Source organism: Pinus tabuliformis, chromosome 3_1 (genome assembly GCF_031772625.1).
Source record: "Pinus tabuliformis cultivar Carrire ecotype Pingquan chromosome 3_1, CPIR1, whole genome shotgun sequence".
Lineage (NCBI taxonomy): Eukaryota > Viridiplantae > Streptophyta > Pinopsida > Pinales > Pinaceae > Pinus > Pinus tabuliformis.
Window position 1 is genome coordinate 884,800,676 of NC_142301.1, and position 20,676 is coordinate 884,821,351.

The window sequence follows — 20,676 nt, forward strand, 5'->3', positions numbered from 1 at the left end:
GCTAATTCAAGATGCTTTTCCCAAGGAGACCAGTTGCTGCTCCTCTTGACAGTCCTTCTAATTTGTCTTCTATTACTTTGTTCTTGCTTCATACAATACTTGGAAATATTATCAAAGAATTTTCTTATTTCAGTGCCTCTTTGTTGCACGAAACTTTTAGGAACCTGGGGTTTCAGGCTGTACCCGTATCAGAAACTCTGAAATTTGACCATCATGTATTCATATATGAGAGTTAATATAGACTTGGTTTTTCTTATAAATTGTCATTTATGGGTTTTTTTCCCTTTTTTCTTGCAAGATAATGTGTTATTCACTTATATATATATATATATATATATATATATCTATATCTATATATATATATATATATATATATATATATATATATATATATATATATATATATATCTATATCTATATATATATATATATATATATACACGACGTTTACATTTTTGGGAGGTGACATTTCTAAAGGTACCCGTTTCTGAAACTTCGAAATGTTCCAGCGTTTCGTGCAACTTATTAGTGCCTTCAACAATAGATCTGGAATCAAGCTTATGCTTTTACTCTCCAACTTTGGCCCTCTAGCTAGGGCTTACCACAGTGACTACAAAACCTTGAGACAAGGATAAAAATGCCTTTCCAATCTGCGATCTTGTATCCTCTTCAAGGTGACTCTTTTGTTGACTTAAAGGACTGCTACTATACCACTGAAGGCCTCCCAAACTTAAGTTTACAAAACTCGCTTTTCTTGACAAGGAGGACAAAACCTTTGACATAGGATAGACCTCTTCTTGGGCTGCTTGGCCTCTTTCAATATTTCATAACCTTTGGCCTTTATGCTTTGAATTGCAGCCTTGAGATGGTCGTCTTATTATGCTTTTCAGACTTCTTAAATAACCTCAGAACCCACAGATTTCTTACACAGGAGTTCAGAATAGTTCCAAAGGTTTATATTCGCTGTAATTGGTATAATAGTAACAGTGATTATAAATTTTCTTGATTTGACTTGGCTCTTCTTCTGTCCTCTTGGAGATCACAAACAGTCCCTTCCTCTTCTTTTGACTTCAAAAAATAGTGATCTTCCATCTGCCTATTCTTTTGACCTTAGCTCTGATACCATGTTGAGAAATCCATTAGGGCAACAAATTATGGTGATTTCTCTATACTTTAGTAATTGCTTGTGATTATTTTAATATTCTTCTTCTTGTTGTAAGTTCTGTGCATCAAACAATTACCAAATCATATAAAATGAAGATCATAAGAGAACACAAGATGTAGGCTCCATGTTAGGGAAAAACCCCTCCAAGGGGAACACCCATAAAGAACTTCTCTTCTTGTAGAATCAATTCAAATGAGACTTCCAAGACCCAAAACAGAAGATTAAGACTTCACCAAGAAGCAAGCCAACCACCATTACTTCTTCTTCAAGACAAGATCAAGATCTTCCAAGAGCAGCAAATCAAAATTTTTCCAAAAGGAGGCTAGTCTAGCCTTGAGGTTAGCAATCCTTCCTGCAATCTTCGGCCTAGAAACCTTATCAAATTCGCATGTGAGAGCTGTCACAGAGAAAATTACGGACTTTAGAATCTCGCTAGGGCTTCTTTCTTCTTCGATGGCCTTCTCTTTTTCTTTCAAGATTTTTGCACTCCTTTTTTTTAATGGCAGATTGAATGTAAGAGATGTGTGATTGATTGTATCTCAAATGAGGTCGAAGTCAGGCCTTTTTATAGCCTTCTAAGAGGCTCCATAAGCCCTCTCTAGGCCAACTTATTATGGGCTGGCCAACTTGGTCTTGGGAGCCTACTAGACACTCCCAAAGATAAAATATTTTTTCTTGCTTTGATACAAGTGCCCGAATGGGACTTTTACAATTTGACAAGGATAATTGACTCATGACAAATCCTAGGATTTTCTTTGAAGCAGGTGTCTTTTCGTGAATGGGCATGTCTTTTAGACATGCCTTTTCACCTAACTTGGTGACTATTTAACCTAATTAATATTTATATTTATTTTATTTATTTAATTGTTATGAATTATATTTATAACATAGCCCCTTTCTTCACAAGCGTTGTCCTCAAAGCTATATTGATGGCAATTGTCTTTGCGGTTGTCGTCTCGGCATATGGAAGGTGGAAGGTTTCTGTGAGTGGTGGCTTAGTGTCTATAATTCGCTAATAACTCTATTTTGAGTCCAAGGTTGTCTTCTTTTGTTCCCTTCTCTCTCTCTCGTTTTTTTTTTTAATATATATATATATATATATATATATATATATATTAATTATATGATTGATTTAATTTTTGATATATTATTATGTACTATATATAATATATAGTTATTATATACCGAAATCAACCCGAAGGTCACAACGTTTGACGGCAGCCCCCCAAAAAACTGGCGGAGTATTGAACTGTCATTTGTCGAACCGGCAGTGAGTGGAATCGTCCACGAGTGTCCTGTTTCCAGATATCTTTGGCCGTCCATTTGTGTTGCGGCTGGCCAAACGCCGAATGGGCACTCATTCAGAAACTCAATGGTCACGCATCCTGCTCCTTGTACAACGCAACAGGAAAACACCGCCATGAATGCCAGCGAAACTCCCTTTGCTCTGGCCATTGCAAACGCTGTGACTCGAACATTTCCTCGGCAAAAGCCATATAATGCGTCCAGAACAACAACCAATTTGAATAGTTCTAGTTTGACTAATCGTGCGGATATGCCAGAGTTTGCAAAAGCCCACTGATTCGAACGCCTGATCTCCTCCTTCACTTCCGGAGGGAGGTCATTTTTAATGTGGAGATTCTCACGGATTTTTTCAGGGGTTTCTAGAGTGGCCAACAGTTTTGAGTAGCAATCTGCCATATATTCCTCTACAGGCCATAGATAAGAGACCAGTGTGTCTATAATTCCTCCCAATTTTTCCGCCATTACAGAAATATCAGCGTTGTCTATGACCAGTGCGTGCATGAGGTTTATCAGTCCTGTTTGGAATTCTTCTTTCTCGGACTCAGAGCCTGCGCATGTTCTTGCTATTGGACTGAGGAAGGAATAGTCAGAATGAATATCTACGGGGACGATAAGTGATTCGGTTTCGGTTTCGGTTCCGGTTTCCGTTTCCGTCCCACTACTTGTGTCTTCTCCGCTGTCTGTTTGATACTTCAAAGCACAAGTCAGATGAAATTTGAAATTGAAATTTGCTTCGCATGGAACACTATAGCACCATGCAAATCCATCTTGATAGCAATGCTCACAGCTAAATTTACGAATCCGTGTCAATACAAAGGGACCCCCCTAGCTACACGCGGGAATATATCTCCTTGGGTGATGTGTGAGCTAGCTCTTCCACCGCCCTTTCAATATGAGCGTCACTGAAGGGAAAAGCCACGACTCCATAGGTAAGCAGAGGATCTAGGGCTTCATCTCTCACAGTTTTTCCATCTGGACCAATCACAATCAAGGAAATGTCTCTACGACCGAAAATCTGTTCAAGATGCCGACTGGTTTTATCACCAAATGGAAGAGCCAACCATGGCATGCTCTTGTAGTGGTCTTCAAAAGTCTCTTGATCTTTGTCACCGGAGATGAAAACAATCTCAAAAGCTTCTCCTCTTTTCTTGATTTCCTTGTATACCTTTACAATCTTTGCAGTCATACAACCTGGGCAGGAGGAGCCCGAAAGGGTATCGAAATACAGACCAACTGTTTTGCCCACAAGCTCAGCTATGGGGACCTGGGCACCTCCATGCTTGATCACAAAGTCACGCTCATCAGAAACCAAGAGTGACTCAAGTGTCTGTGATTCTCTTCTGGCTTTCTCCTTCGCTTCCGCCGCTTCAATCTCATCCAACCGCTCTTTTGTAAATGGGTAATACTTGGTTCCATGTTCTGCTATGTAAAAATCTGCACTTTCCGGCGCTAATTTCCCATTTGGATGTACAATGACCACGTTTGGGGTAAACGGGGTAAATGGAAGTCGGAAGTAGCGAAACAATTTCTTTATAGTCCTGTCTCCAAATGGCAAAGCCAGCCATGGCATCCTCTCATAATGCTTTTGAAAGTCTCTTTCACCTTCATTCCTATCAAAAACATGGGTTGTACATATCTCATAATTTTTTTCTTGATCAATCTCGACCTCTGGAGCAATAAGAATTGAATTGTCTTCACCCACCATGCCTATTTTATCGAAGGAATTTACATTCTCCACATCTTTAAAAGCCTGCTTTTGCTCTAGAGACACAAATGATAGTTTTTTATTGACAAAATCTCTTTGTTTGTCAAGATAATCCTCATCTTGATTTATATCAGCTTCACCTTGTTTTGTTTCTTCACTGTCCCAATTATCTTCCTTATTATTGATTTTCTTTTGACATGCTTTAATTTCTGCACATGATTTTTCTAATCGCTGAAATGCTTCTTGAATACTAAACTGTTCAACGTAATCAGGATGTGAACGTAATGGCACATTGTGCGGCGAACTACGTTCAAAGACCCACATGATTATATCGTGTGCCATGGCTCTGATACCACTGTAGCATAAAAACTATGGCTGAAGCAAGAAAACTGATAGCTTGAAGACTTAATATGTTAAAATACACAAGGTATTTAAAATAATAATTTATTAATATATAAAATTGAACAAGATGATTTAAGAGGATTTGAATGTTACAATGACCCGCATTTATATACCTAAGCAGGTGTCTTTTCGTGAATGGGCATGTCTTTTAGACATGCCTTTTCACCTAACTTAATGACTATTTAACCTAATTAATATTTAATTATTTAATATTTATATTTATTTTATTTATTTAATTGTTATGAATTATATTCATAACATGTACTATGTTCTAGATTGAGATGACACAAATGATGCAATTGGCAAATTTCTTTTTGCCAATGGAATTCCCTTCCATGTTGTTCGTTTTCCTTATTACAAGGAAATGGTCCAAGCAATGGCAAGAATAGGGCCTTCATATGTACCACCCGGAGAACATAAGCTAAGAACAACAATTTTAGATAGACAAATGTCCAAAATTAATGTGCAAAAAGAGAGAATGAGACAAACATTGTTGAGGTTTGGTTGCTATATTGTTATGGATGGATGGATTGACATCCGAAAACACCCACTAATCAACATCATAATGACATCTGTAGAAGGTCCCTTATTTCTTAAAGCTGTTGACTGTTCTGGAAAGCACAAGGATGCATCTTTCCAATTTGAGCTTCTTCGAGAAGCTATAGAGGATGTTGGGGCTGATAGTGTGGTGTAGGTTGTGACAGATGCAACAATAGTTTGTAGATCAGCTGGGTTATTGATTCAAAACAGGTATCGACATATTTTTTGGACTCCTTGTTGTGTGCATGCACTCAATAATGCACTGAAGGACATCGACAAAATTCAGTGGATATCAAACTTGGTTACAACTACTAGAGATGTGCAGATGTTTATCTACAATCACCACACCTCCTTGGCCATGTACAGGGCTCACACGAGGAAGGAATTCCTCAAGCCCACCGATACTAGACATGCTAGCTATTTTCTCTTATTGGAGAGGATGCTAGAGGTACAAGCACCACTACAATCCTTGATTATGAGTTCAGAGTGGGGAAGGTGGTCAGAATCAAAGATAGACTAGGGGAAGAAGGTTATGCTTCAGGTGTTTGACAATGATTGGTGGGACGATTGTTCTTATTTGGTGTCATTCTTATGCCTTATTGTGGAGGTCATTCGTTCCACTAATTCATATGCTCCTAGTCTAGGAGAAATCTATGAGACCTTTGATAGCATGTTGGGTCGTGTGAAGGCAGCCATTCAGCAGAGGGAGCCCTCATTAGAGTTCTATATATCCTAGATTCGACCCATAATTCAGCATAGGTGGAATCACATGAACACACCTTTGCACATGGCAGCGTATGCATTAAACCCAAAATGGTATGTTGAAAGGCCTAGGAGAGTGCCTCCTATTGATGATATTGATGTAAAGAATGGCTTCCTAGATGCAATTGCAAAGATGTACAATGAAGAGGAGGGGGCAAAATTTCAAAGAGAGTTTGTTCAATTTGCATCTCTTAGTGGCCCCTTCAACACACGTGGTGCTCGGGCAGATCGCATAGATCTAGCCCAAGATGACCTGATTGGTTGGTGGAGGATGCATGGGGATGGTGCTCCAGAGCTCAAACATCTAGCTATGCGTTTGTTGTCACAGATTGTTAGTTCTTCTGCAATAGAGAGGAATTGGTCCACATATAGCTTCATCCACTCTATCAAGAGGAACATGCTTACCTCTAAAAGAGCTGAGAAGTTAGTTGCTGTGCACAGTGCCCTATGTCTTGAGCATAGGAAGACACCTGAGTATTTGAAGGGACCAACAACACGATGGGATGCTGATCCAAAGGATGATGTACATGTAGATATGGAGGAGAGACTTGATGAGACACAGATGGGGTTGGTTGGTGTGCCACTTAGCATGTTTGAGAATGCAAGTGATTCTGATTCAGATGGTGACATGGTTGAGCCTGATTTATTCATGCAGCAGCGGGATGCAGAAACTAGCGGGGCATTACCTTGAGCAATTATGCTCATTTATCATTTGATATGTTCTTATGTTATTAACTTATTTGCTTTTCTGTTTCAGACTTCAGTTTATTTTGAATCTTGATATATGTCATATGATATATCATATATTAGATTTGAGTCTTGACTCTATAAAATTTTGACTCTTGATGTAACAAACTTTACTTTTATTTCAGTATTCAGTATTCATAGTTGGAACATCAATATGATTTAAACTTTAAAACTTTAAACATTTATTTTCATTGTACATTGTTGGTAGTTACACTGTAAAGTTACAAACTTACATGTATGATGTATGATTATATGATATCATGCTTTTTCGTTTTAAATTTGTTTCAGTTATATGATTTATCATTTATCCTTTATGATGTAGGTGCTATATATTATATAATGATGAAGACAGTTGCATTATAAATATTAAAATTTCAATGATATATCATATATTTTATATTTATAAGTTTTTAAGACCCCAACGTCCCCCCACGTTTCCTAAAAATTGGTGGCGAGCTTTTGCATAGGCTGCTCCTGCGTATCCCCGCTCCCTCGTCCCCACGTTCCGGAAACTTGGTGGAACATTGGTCTTGAGGGAATCCCTTGTACAGACCCAAGAAGAAAATGGTATTGGTGCTTCCAAGAAATTTGCAGTGTACTGTTTCTGTAATGGGGCAACACAAGCCATAGCCAAAAAGCATAGCTTGAGAGAAAAGATTGCTGCAAAATGAACGGGAAGATAGTTTTGGATTTTAGTTTTAAAGGGAGGGAAAACCCTAGGAAGGGAAGCATTCATCTTGTAACAATGGTGAAAATCCTTAGATGTAGCCAAGGAACCTTAGAAGGGAAGCATAATTCTAGTATAATAGTAAAGTCCTGAAACAAGAGATCTGAAACCCATAACCTCGTAGGCGATATTCAGAAAATTTTAGACCAAATGCTGAAATGAGCCCTGAAAAGACATGAACCAGTGAAACTTCTAGATCAACGACTGTAGTTAGTCCCTGAAGATGGGTTCAAACCGGAGGAGACCCTAAACAAGAGATCATTTGAGAAATTCTAGATCTATAGGCTTACGTCAATGCCTCTAGTAAAAAATCTCTTGATCAGCTGTACAAAAAATCAGATCTGGAAGCTCTAGTTCTGCAGTGCTTAGGGAAATGTTACTGGCCAAAAAATCCTTTAAAAGCTGCCATTGTAAAATCAAATTTGGAAACCCTTGTTCAACAGTCACAAGAAAAATAACTGCACTGGCAAAAAGTTTCTAAACTGTTGCTGAAAAATTAAATTTGGAAACCCTAATTATGCAATCACAAAAGGTGATGCCACTAGCCAAAAACCTCCAGACTATTGCTGAAAAATCAGGTCCGATGCAGTTGGAAAATATAGTGATGCTATTAGCACATAGCCCTAGAACAATGGCTGAAAAAAATGCTGAAGTAAATTAGCAAGTAAACCCCAATGCTAGGCACACTAATTTCAATAGACAAAAAATTGTAATTATAACAAGAGGGGCATAAACAATCCTATTATGGTGCATTCCATCCTTTCAAACACAAGGAGCAACCCCAGTATTCCTCTGGTTAGGGTTTCTTCTACGTGCTAAGTCTGATCACAAATATGAGTGTGAACCACCAAGAAGAAGCCCAAAAAACAGTAGCGAAATGAGTAGGGAAGGTTCACACCTACTTTGAAACCATGGTGAGATCACAAAGAAAAAGACGGGATGAATGCATCCAAAAGGTCAACCCAAAAACCTGCAGTCAAAAGTGGAAAAACAGCACTAAAGAAGTGTGCTATATTTGAATAAAAAATGTGCTAGAGAGTGAAAGATGCCCAAGAACGAGTCATTGCACATGAGATGCACAAAATCACATGAAAGAGAAAAATTAAAATATACCAACCACAAGAGAACACCAAATATGTAGTGCACATGCTCTTAAAGCAGTTGCATTAGAGAGGTTTATATGTTTCTCGATGATTAAAAAAATGATTTATAAATGAGGTTTCATTTATGTTATATGCAACTCAAGTATGACATCTTTCCAAGAGGGGTTAGTGGTCCACATAAGTAGGTCACACTATCCAAGACCCTTGGAAGATTTCTTTTCTTTTTGAAAGATTGATTAAAACATAGAAGTAAAAATGTTCTTGGAGAAAAATTAGTCATCCCCTTTGGAACATTCAAAACGTTTATTATTCAATAATGAAGGTGACACTTCTAAAATGGCACCTACGTACTTGGAATGCCATTGGGAACAACAACATATCAATCAAGTTATCAACATCATTCATTTATGCACAGAACCCAATATTATCTTCTGAACTCGGAAAAAATCAGACCTATACCTAGAGCATGTTACTGCAAAAGAATTTTTGTTGTCAGAGAAAGATGAATAGGTGAAAGCAGAGAGAAATGGCCAATGGGCCTTTTGGTTCACTGATAAGGTTTCAGGCTGTTAACCCATCCACCATGGTTCCATTCACGCTGTGTTCTAACTTCTATCCCACCTAAATGACATGTAGTTATAAAAGGGCCCAAGGGCAGGTTCAGTACAAGGTGAATTTGGCAGGATAGATACCCCTCAGAACCTGGCTGAAGGAGTTCTGTATTATGTGATGCAATCCCTTGGTCATGTTTTTAGGAATTACTTTAAAAAAATATAGACAGCAATTATAGATGGAGCCTATAATACAACCATGATTGTAAATTAGTTTGAGGGAAATGATGATTGCAAACTTAAGAGTGACCATTAACTTTTAAGTAATTGAATGGCAGTTGGACTCTGGAAATGTGCAGTTAACATGATTGTCGAGTATTTGTAATAAAAATTGAAAAATCAAAATTGATTGGTAACTGATTGTAATAGCAGAATTGAAAAATCAAAACTAATTTAATCCCTCTACTTCATTGCAACAGTGGTATACAACTTCAGGCCTGACATGACAACCTGGCCTTATAATCTTATATAATGGGGTAGTCTGTATCTTGGCTTATGCAATGGTTATCCTAGGGGTTATTCATTTGTTGGACTGGATACTGGAGGTATTGGAACACTCTCTTTCTGCTGATCACTACATGTCTCACTCCTATTCCTCTTTGTTGAACTAGGCTGAAGGCTCTCTCATGATTGACCATCTAGGAAAGCAAGGCCCCGAATGACCTTAGGTTCAGAACTTTGTTAATGTCAGAAAGTGAGATGTAGTATATGTTCTACTATGGAAATGCATATACATTTTTATTACCATTCTTTTAGTAATATGAAAAGTGAAGTATACTGTTTTGAAGTAATTTCTGATAGTGGATCTGCAATGACTGCATGGGTGTTACAAATTCATCTTATATTATATCTGAAGTTCAAGTGATGTATGTTGTAATTTCCAGCAGCTAGCTAAAAATTATAATTTTGATTCTAATTTCTCAACTGCAAATTGAAATAATAGACCGTAAAAGGTTGATATTTCCATACTGTGCTTTCTTGAATCATTTGGTTTCTTGGATGTTGTTTTGTTAGGATGTCAATGTTGTTTCTAAATTATGACGAAAAATCTTAAACAGAAGTGCAGTCTCCATTTGTATGGTAGCATGTTTCATCAGCTAGAGTACGTGTAGTATGAAGTCTTGCAACTGAACTGAGTCTATTTGCTGCAGATCTTCTCATCATGATGGAGGATATGTTGAAAAAGATTCATATACATATAACACAGCTGTGTTCCACATGTCATCTAGAGGCAGAGTCTTGTGGTGTTTGTTGAAAGGCTGTAGGTACTTCGAGCTTTGTCATCCCTTTCTAGGTTTGAAATTTTTTAACTCTTGTATATTAGATTTTAACCCTCGAGCTTACTTCATATCTGCTATGCTGCTTTGACCTACAGTCAGGTGTATTTTCTAATTTATTTGAGTTTGTTCTAATTGCTGTGAACGGAATAAAGATTGGATGCATCTCATTCATGTAGGTTGATATATCACCAAACTTGCTTGAGAAATGTCAAGGGTTATTCAGGATGTTAAGAGTATCCTTTTAAAGAATTTGTACCAGTAGATGATAGACATGATGCTAATCATAGGATAAAATAAATAATTTTAATACGAAAGCACATGAAGTTTCTTTTCATAATGTAGAAAAATTTATTTCCAATATGTTTTGAACATTCTATGATAATTTCTTCAGCCAATTTTCACCATTTTTAATTTTGTGGTCTCAGCTGCATTCATTTAACCATGTGTGTTCAAGTACCGTTAGCCATATTATTGGAGTTTGAAAAGAGATCTTCTCGAGATTTCTTGTAAATAACTAATATTAATGAAGCTTTCCAGGCTACTATCATATCCACAACATAAACTGACTAGAACTTGTATGGTTGCTAAAAGCTTCTAGTGCCTGTTGCAATTATATAACGTTAAGTGTTAGTTATCAAGTTTATCGATTTGGCTATGGAGCAGAGGCACACCCCACATTAATAATGTGGTGCAGTCTTGCAGACCATCCGTGGAAAGTTAATCTGGAATGAATGCCACGTAATTTTAATTGCAAAGGAGGAGATAATGTTTCAGGCCCATTCAATGAGGATTGTCTAGAACATGTATGCAGCTTCTAAAAACACCCATTTTGAAAATTTCTAATGGAAGCTCCTGACTGCCTCTACGATATTTTTTTTTTACTCCAAGGAAAAACCTTGTAGGGAAACCTTGTACCCAGTGTAAACCTGTTGGATCCAATATTCACAATTTCAGAAATGTTGAGAATCTGATTCTCATACTTCCAGATCTGATATGCACACTATTGGAATCTGTTTTCACACTTTTGGAATTTGATCATCACAATTTCAGGCACTGTGGGAACCCAATATTCACACTTTTATAGTCTAGATTCTAAGTTATAAAACCAAATTTAATGAAATAGGCATTACTTGTTCTGTTTTAAAATAGATTTTCCAAGTTTTATCTACTTCAGCCTAAGTTGATGGTATCCACTCTTGTTATCAAGTTTAGTAAAATATTTCGCACCTTGCAACTGATGAAGCAAATCTTCAACGCGTGGAAGTGGATACTGATTTTTAATATTCACCTTATTAAGAGCTTGAAAATATTCACTGATTCCCTCGTTTTTAACAAGGAGAATAGGAGAAGCACAAGGTTAGACAATAGGTCTTGATCCTTCTGTGTTCCAACTTCTCGTTTAATTTCTTTTGCCTCTGACACATGTGAATACATAAAGCTGCATCAGAAATCTAACCAATTGAATTTCAGTTTGTTGATGTGGAGGAAACTTGCTGGATACTGAAATACTTTCTTGTGCTTAATAATTATTTGATGGATAGGAAGGTTATGTGCTTCCTTAACTTGCTGGATAGTGTTGATTTGGGGTAGAATCGGTTGTGCTCTAGCCACGAAAATTGGTGGAGAGGCTAAAGCACATGAGATCTCCAAGACCCAGAAATGGTTTGGGCAGAATTTATCCAGTTTGGAAGATATTAAAATAACTAATATTTTTAATGGAGTACTTAAGTCTAAACTTAGGGAAAATAAAATATTAATGTGAATTAATATAAAACTGAGTTAGAATGGTCCAAAAGTCATGGATAAAGCAAGATCTAATCTTATCTGCTGATTAGGGACTTAATCTTGGCCATTGATGGACCAACGAGAAAAGTATAAGAAGAGGCTTGAGGGTCAGTTGGAGAACACACTGAGAGAAACCAGTCAGTTTGATTTCTGGAGCGGGGTTAGCTGAGAAATTTGAACTAGTGGTCTGAAGAGCAGCAGGGGGCAACAAGTACGGAGTAGAGATTCAAGATCAACAACAGAAGACCGGCGCAGAGGCAGGAGAGGCAGATGCTGAGGTAGCAGGAGACTGTGCAGTCATTAGAGGGCCTGCGTGGGTGATGCAAAGAGGCCCAGGGCTGACGTAGACAAGCAGGTGTTGGCGCAGAGTGTCTGGGAGCTACGCAGAGGTTAGGCAGGCTGACGCTGGCACTGGGAGAAGTGCTGGAGAATTTTTCTCTTTGTTGAGTAAGTCAGTTTGGCACCCAGTTGTACTGAAGAATTTATGAATAATAAAATCCTCCCTTGTTGCACTAGTTTTCCCACATTGAGTTTTTCCGGGGACTGTTGTCCAAAATATCTGTGTCGATGTGTCGATTCTTGTGCATGTGTTTGTTTCTGTATTATGGTGTGATATCTGCAGCTGAATTTATTTTAATGTTTATTGAAGGAATTTCATAAATAACTTATTGAAAATAAGTAGGCAAAGTAAATCAGAGGTTGCAGTGATAGAATTTTCACATGGTATTAGAGCGAGTAATCAGAGATAAGAAGGGAAAATCAGTTATGGGTCGAGACCATGATGCAGAGGCATCCATGTTAGGGGAATCGCACAAATTTTCAGAAAATTGCACAAGAGATTTCTATTTCTCCATGTTCGCTTCCAGGATGGAAGAAGAAGTGCCTTGTATGACTAGTTCTGCATCATCAAAAGTATGGTATATAGACAGTGGAGCCTCTTGGCATATGACGGGAATCAAGGAATGTTTCTCAGAGTATCGAGAAGAGAAGATGAAATTTCAGATCACCATGGGGAACAAGGCAAAGTGTACTCCAGTAGGGAAGGGTACCATAGTTTTTCAAACAGAATCGGGAGAATGGTTCCGCGCTACAAATGTGCTGCATGTACCAGGATTGGGGATGAACTTACTTTCCGTGTCGCAACTTCAAGGCAAGGGCTATGACGTCTACTTCATCAAGGAGAAGGTATACGTCAAACACCTGAGCTGGAAAAAGAAAGTGCAGATCAGGATCAAAAGTAACAGGTTGTACAGATTACAACTAGAATCACCAATGGCACTAATAGGCAGTCATGGAGACAAGGACTTGAATGAACTATGGCACAGAAGAATGGGACATTTGCACCATGGGGCTCTGAGAATTCTCAGGAGCACTGTAACAGGAGTTCCGGATCTTAGTATGGAACGAGATGATGTATGTAGAGGATGTGCTCTAGGAAAGTATGCCAAGGCAACATTTCCTAGGAGTAAACACAGGGCCAAGAGTGTACTAGGATTGATACACTCAGATATCTGCGGAACTATGTCCACCAAAGCTCTTAGTGGTGCCGAGTATTTCCTTACCTTAATTGATGACCACTCAAGGAAAACTTGGATTTATTTTCTAAAATCCAAGGACGAGGTTTTCTGTCGATTCAAAGAGTTCAAGGCTTTGGTGGAGAATCTAACTAGGAAGAAAATAAAAGTTTTGCGTTCAGATAATGGAGGAGAGTATGTCGATAAGAACTTCATTGATTTTTGCACTAAGGAGGGCATCAGAAGATAGTGGACAACTCTATACAATCTGGAGCAGAAAGGAAGAACAAGACTATTGTAGAAGCAAACTAGGGCCATGATGTATGATCAGGATATGCCAAAATTCCTATGGGCAGAAACATGCAACACAACAGTCTATGTTCAGAATAGGACTCCTTATCGGGCGTTGGGCAAGATTACTCCAGAGAAAGTTTTCACATGGAAGATGCCTGAAGTCAGTCATTTCAGGGTATTTGGGAGTTTAGAATATTGCCGCATACTCGAGGAAAAGAGGAAAAGGCTGGATCAAACTGCGGAAAATGGATATCTAATGGGATATAACGAGAATGCTAAGGCATACAAAATCTATCTTCCACGGAGCAGGAAGGTAATGGTTTGACGAGATGTAAAGTTCATGGAGGATAGGGCTTTAAGAAATCCTCGTGAGATGCCTTCGGAGGAGTAGTCAAAAGAAGAGCTGTTAGTTAAACCTCTTCAACCAACAGAAGTAAAGAATTCTTCCTCGGATCAGGAAGATTCACTGGATGAGGAGGAGCTAACAGAGGCACCTGCTGGCAGACGAAGAACTAGTAGGGAACTTCGTTAGATTCTGCGAGATGCAAAGGACTTCATTGGTGCGCCAAGAAACAATAAGAGGGAGCGAAAACAACCAAATAGATATCAGGCATTAGTAGCTCAGGATGGGGAGCCTGCCAGTTTCCAGGAGGCAACTCAACATCAGGTTTGGCTAGATGCGATGGTAGAGGAGTACAACTCCATAATGGTGAACGATGTCTGGGAGATAGTGCTAAGACCTCAAGACATATTAGTAGTAGGTTCAAGATGGATCTACAAAATCAAATCCGCTGTAGACGAAATTGTTGAGAAATACAAGACTAGGTTTGTGGCTAAGGGGTATGCTCAAAAGGAAGGAATTGACTACGAGGAGACCTTTGCCCCGATAGCCAGGTATACATCTATTAGGACCGTGATATCTCTGGCAGCTCAGATGGGGTGGGAGATTCATTAGATGGATGTCAAAACGACTTTTCTGAACGAGGTAATAGAAGAAGAGGTATACATTGAACAACCAGAGGGCTTTGAGACACATGAGAAGAAGTCTCATGTATGCAGATTGAAGAAAGCCTTGTATGGGCTGAAACAGGCACCTAGAGCATGGTATGGCCAAATCGATGGCTACTTGCAAAAGATGGGATTTGTCAAGAGTGACGCAGATCCGAATCTCTACTACCTGATTATAGAGAATGAGTCGCTAATCTTAGTATTGTATGTGGATGATCTCTTTCTGACAGCATCATCCAGGCTCATTGGGGACTGCAAGAAGAATCTAGCCACAAAATTCGATATGAAGGATTTGGGACTAATGCATTACTTCCTAGGGTTGGAAGTTTGGCAATAGAAGGGAGAGATCTTCCTTGGGCAAAGGAGGCATGCTACAGAAATCCTGAAAATATTCAAGATGGAGGACTGTAGACCCATGGCTACTCCAATGATCACCAACTGGAAGAAGATTGATGCATTAGAAGACAAGGATGTTGATCCCACCCTATACAGGCAGCTCATAGGGTCCCTGATGTATCTGGGCAATATGAGGCCAGACATTTGCTACGCTGTCAACACCCTCAGTGAGATCATGGTGGAATCGAAGAGGGCGCACTGGGCAGCAGCCAAACACGTTCTCAGGTATTTACAGGGAACAATCAATTATGGACTCTTGTACACCAAGGGTAAGGATATTAGATTAAGTGGATTTACTGATGCAGATTGGGCAAGAATTTCAGTGGATCGAAAAAGTACCTCTGGGTACTATTTCAACACTGGATCAAGAATGACTTCCTAGTGCAGTAGGAAACAGAAGTCTGTGGCTTTGAGCTCATCTGAGGCAGAATATATGGCGGCGAGCACAACTTCGTGTGAGGCCATATGGCTTAGAAAATTGGTTGTGAACCTATTCATAAGGAAAATTGAGGCGACCAAGATCATGCGTGATAATCAGAGTTGCATCAAGCTCTGTGAGAATCCAGTGTTTCATGATCGGTCAAAGCGTATTGATATTTGGTGTCACTTTGTCAAAGACTGTGTCTAATGAGGAGCTGTACAGTTGAGCTACACTCCTATAGGAGAACAGGTGGCAGATATCCTATCCAAGGCCCTTGGAAGGACAAAGTTTGATTACTTCAGGGAAAAGATGGGGATGATAGAGAACCCGTTTCAGTAGCAGAAATGGGGGTGATAGCAGCACAGTTGCAAAGGGAGTTGCAGTGCAGATGCAGTGTTGGGAGAAAAGGACCAACAACAACATAGATGCAAAGGGAGTTATAGTGCAGATGTAGTGTTGGGAGAAAAGGACCAACAACAGCACAGATGCAACAGTGGTAGTAGCAGAGCCATGGGTAGCAGTACAGAGGATGCAACAGTGCAGAGGATGTTGGGCAGGGAGGCTTAGCATCAGCGCAGGGACTGATGCCGGATGATTAGGGTGATACTCAGTGAGGAGTATTATTAGAGCACAATCCTCGATAAGAGAGAGTGTTGATTTGGGGTAGCATCAGATGTGGTTTAGCCACGAAAATTGGTGGAGAGGCTAAAGCACATGTGCTCTCCAAGACCTAGAAATGGTTGGGCAGAATCTAAGCAGTTTGGAAGATATTAAAATAATTAATATTTTTAATGGAGTCCTTAAGTCTAAACTTAGGGAAAATAAAATATTAATGTGAATTAATATAAAAATAAGTTAGAATGGTCCAAAAGTCATGGATCAAGCTAGATCTATTCTTATTTGTTGATTAGGGACTTAATCTCGGCCGTTGATGGACCACCGAGAAAAGTATAAGAGGCTTGAGGGTTAGTTGGAAAACACATTGAGGGAGACCAGTCAGTTCAATTTCTGGAGCAGGGTTAGCTGAGAAATTCGAACTAGTGGTCTGGAGAGCACCAAGAGGCAACAAGTACGGAGCAAAGAGCTAGGATCAACAACAGAAGACCAACGCAGTGGCAGACGCAGGGCCTTTTAGGTAGACGCTGAGGCAGCAGGAGACTGTGCAGTCACTAGAGGGCCTGCGTGGGTGACATAGAGAGGTCCAACGCTGACGCAGAGTGTCTGGAAGCTACATAGAGGTCAGCTAGGCTGACGCTGGGACTGGGAGAAGTGCTAGAGAAATTTTCTCTCTGTTGGGTAAGTTAGTTTGGCACCCGGTTGTACTGAAGAATCGCTGAATAATAAAATCCTCCCTTGCTGCACCAGTTTTCCCACATTGGGTTTTTCTAGGGACTGTTGTCCAAAATATCTATGTCGATGTGTTGATTCTTGTGCATGTGTTTGTTTTTGTATTATGGTGTGATATCTGTATCAGAATTTATTTTAATGTTTATTGAAGGAATTTCATAAATAACTTATTGAAAATAAGTAGGCAAAGTAAATCAAATGTTGCAGTGATAGAATTTTCATAGATACTGAAATACTTTCTTGTGCTTAAGAATTATTTGATGGATAGGAAGGTTATATGCTTCCTTATTCTTCTCTTCACTGTGAGGTATGATCAAAAGTAATCCTTGTTCAATTGCTTTCTTAGCTTGATTAGAAATGAGCAATAAATTTTGTGATTGAGAAGCAGACTCAATGGTATAAGTGACTCCATCTTTGTTCAAACTATATGTTATGATAGGATTCATATGCATCCTTCTATCACATTGATAAAGTTTTCTAAACGACATTCCACGACAATCCATTTAAGATGCATCACAAGCGACCTGATTAATGAAGTGAGGACGAAAGGCAATGTTAATTGTGTGGATTTATATGAAAGAACAATGTGCTTGCATATCCTCAACTGCATGGATTAGGGCGAAGTTGAATTATGAGTCCTAACTTTTCCACCAAACTAAAAAAACCAAATTACTTTTCAATCTGTTACAAAAGATTGTTTCAACCCAATAATCATGAATTACGTGTGCTCTAGTGATTAGAAAAGTTTCATGTGCATTTGTGTAGTGTTCAGAAGCATGCCATATTACAAATTATTAGGAATCTCTTAATAGGACTTGTTACCTATCTAGATTCATGGGTAACCCTAGGAGAAAAAAATTTCTCCTACACTTAAGCTTGCCACCCAGTGGTCCTACCATGATCTACAAATAACCAGCCTCAAATGCTTCTCATCTGATCTGATCAGTGTATTCATTGATCTAGCTTATTCATCCGATGAGGGTGGGTCATTTATTGTGAGGTACTTCAACCTTTTTTGCATTCAAGTGCTTTCATTTAATGTTTAAGGCATTTTAGTATGGATTAGAAGATGAAATTGGATAATAGACCGCTATTGGTTGTGTACTTGTTCCCCTACTTCACCTTAGTGGTTATTGTTAATTTTTCATCGGGCTACATTGTTCTTTGCTTTGATAATTACATTTCATCATTAATACATTAAGTTCACCCCATATCATCATTACATTATTCAGGACTACACCATTATCCTATTCAGGACTACGCCATTATCCATCAACGTATGAACTTATATAGAAAGAACAACATCATCATCATCAATGCAGCGAAACATAAAGGAACAATAGAAGAAAAAACATGCACACTGTTAAAATTGGAAACTAGGGCCAAACTTTATGTGGGCCATCTTATTTATGACAAATGATATTTCTCTTCGAACCCTCTCATCGAGAGGTCTAGGATTGATCTAAACATCACCCGATTCCGATAAGTATTCATGGAGTTATGAATTTATTTGTGTTATAAGACAATTCGTCAAGGTCGGCCAACAACCAAATAAACCCCACATGTGCTCAATGTTTTGGTATAAAAGGAGATGACTTGAGAGTCATTTCTCATACACACTTCAATCTTGATTTCTCTCCACTTGTCTTGGGTTTTAGTGAAAGAGAAATCTAGGAGTGGAAGCCCTAGACGTTGGAGGAAAACAGGCAGCCCTAGACGCAGATGGAAGGAAACCCTAACACTATCCTAAGGCAACCCTAACCTATGCTATCTCAAGGGTAACCTAGCCGCAGTCAAGATAAGGATATACGCTGCCCTAATAGGTCCTAGCCACAACAAAGTCATGGGTCTTTTGGAGGACTGAGCTACTGTTAGGAGGGCCTAAGAGCTGGGCTAGATGGCAACAATCCAAGGCCTACTTCAACGAAGGAGAAGGGACGTTAATGTCACCCTCATGACCACTTGAAGAGGCAACAAGGTCCGTGTGAAAGCCGCAGGCTTGTAAGTATTGTTTTGATGGTCAAAACAACCCTCTACATGGAGCTGTAGGTGTCTTCTCAACTAGCGAGGTCACCTACCTTGTAAAGAAAGGGAGGCCGCATAATTCAAGGTGAGTTATGGGCTGATCGTTGGACTGCTGTAGGTTACAGTAGGGTGCCCTAACCAATGATCGAATTCTATCCATGAACAACAATACAGAGGTGTTAGATACTGCCACATAGGAGCTGCAATGTCACTAACAAATAAGACAATGGGACAACAACATGTTGGGACGACAACTTTAATGGGACAACCCAATGACATAGGACAACTATGACAACTGTGCAACATTGGCACAAGTGGGACAACTGCTAACTAGTGCAGCAAAGTAAATAGGACAACAAGGTACATAGTGTTGTATAGATGCATGGGACAACAGGGTACATAGTGTCGTATAGATGCATGGGACAACAAGGTACATAGTACTGTATATATACATGGGATAGTTGTGACATGGCAACAAAGGTACATGTGACAACAACAAGCATGGACAACATGGAAAGCATGGTGCAACATGGCAAGCATGGACAACATGGATAATAGTGGCAAGCATGGTGCTGCAAGCACATGAGACATGCTGTATGACAACATGGTTATGACACATGGGACAATAGTGCAGCTTAAGGTGCAACAATATGATGTGTACAACATGGTCATGAGGTCCAACATTGTGATGATGGGTGCAGCATGGTGCAACACGGTGAGGTGTAGCGTGATGATGGGATGCAGCGCAATGATAGGTGAAGGAGTCACCTTGGAGAATCAGTTGAAGCAACATATCTTCAACTGATCTCATGTGTCATCTTCTTAGAGATTTTCTATGCTCTTATCTAGATAAGTCAAAGTGTTGACTTCTGTTGTAAATGTACTATCTCTCTATCTCTCTCTGCTAAATTATTGAGGAACATAAAAGAAGAATTGATCAAGGCTTTCCCCAAATTGGGGTTTGTCCCTGGCTAGCGCCACATCTTGTGTCCTCTTGTCTTGGCTTGTCTTCTGCGATTTATCTTTATGTTCTATTTGCAATTTACTTTAATGCTAGTGTGATTGCTAATCTGGAAAAGATATTGAGCTAACTGTGAAAATTGAAATAAATTACTCTAAGCATGGAGCATTACCTGAAATTAACATGGTATCAGAGTTGAGGTGAAGACGATGCCCAAGTAAGAGTGAAAGAGCAATCGCCGAAGACAATTGGGAAAGGACAAAAGGATCAATGGATTCCTCATCCCTCTTCAAATTCGCCAAGGGTGAAGTCGAAGCAGAGAACATTATCAGAATGGCGCAATAGAAGCTTTTGATGGCCTACTTAAAGACCACTTCATTGGGAAGACCAGATTTAAGGGTGGAAAGACAGACAGATGCCTTGTTTGTAATAAGTTCAGCCATTATGCAAAGGAGTGTCTGAATGGTAGGGACACATCACTTGATGATGATAATAATCATTCCAATGGCATCTTCAATGACCAGAGGAATGACAGGTAATGCAGGTCATTAAGGAAACGACCGACTCTTCAAAGAAAG

General features: G+C 39.2%; 1 protein-coding gene across 23 annotated transcripts in view; it reads left to right on the plus strand.

Annotated features, from left to right (window-relative positions):
• LOC149190438 (uncharacterized) overlaps window positions 1-20,676 on the plus strand; it is a 362,163-nt gene that overhangs the window by 239,609 nt on the left and 101,878 nt on the right. For 13 of the 23 annotated variants that reach the window (XM_089412153.1, XM_089412151.1, XM_089412154.1 and 10 more), the window contains one exon: window positions 10,219-10,583. Coding sequence is in view for 14 of the 23 variants with exons in the window: in XM_089412161.1 (XP_089268287.1) it covers window positions 10,219-10,322 (104 nt within the window). In the remaining 9 variants the exon portion in view is untranslated. Of the gene's footprint in view, window positions 1-10,218; window positions 10,584-20,676 lie in introns of those variants that run through there. The other 10 variants (XM_089412163.1, XM_089412158.1, XM_089412178.1 and 7 more) reach the window with 3 other exon arrangements.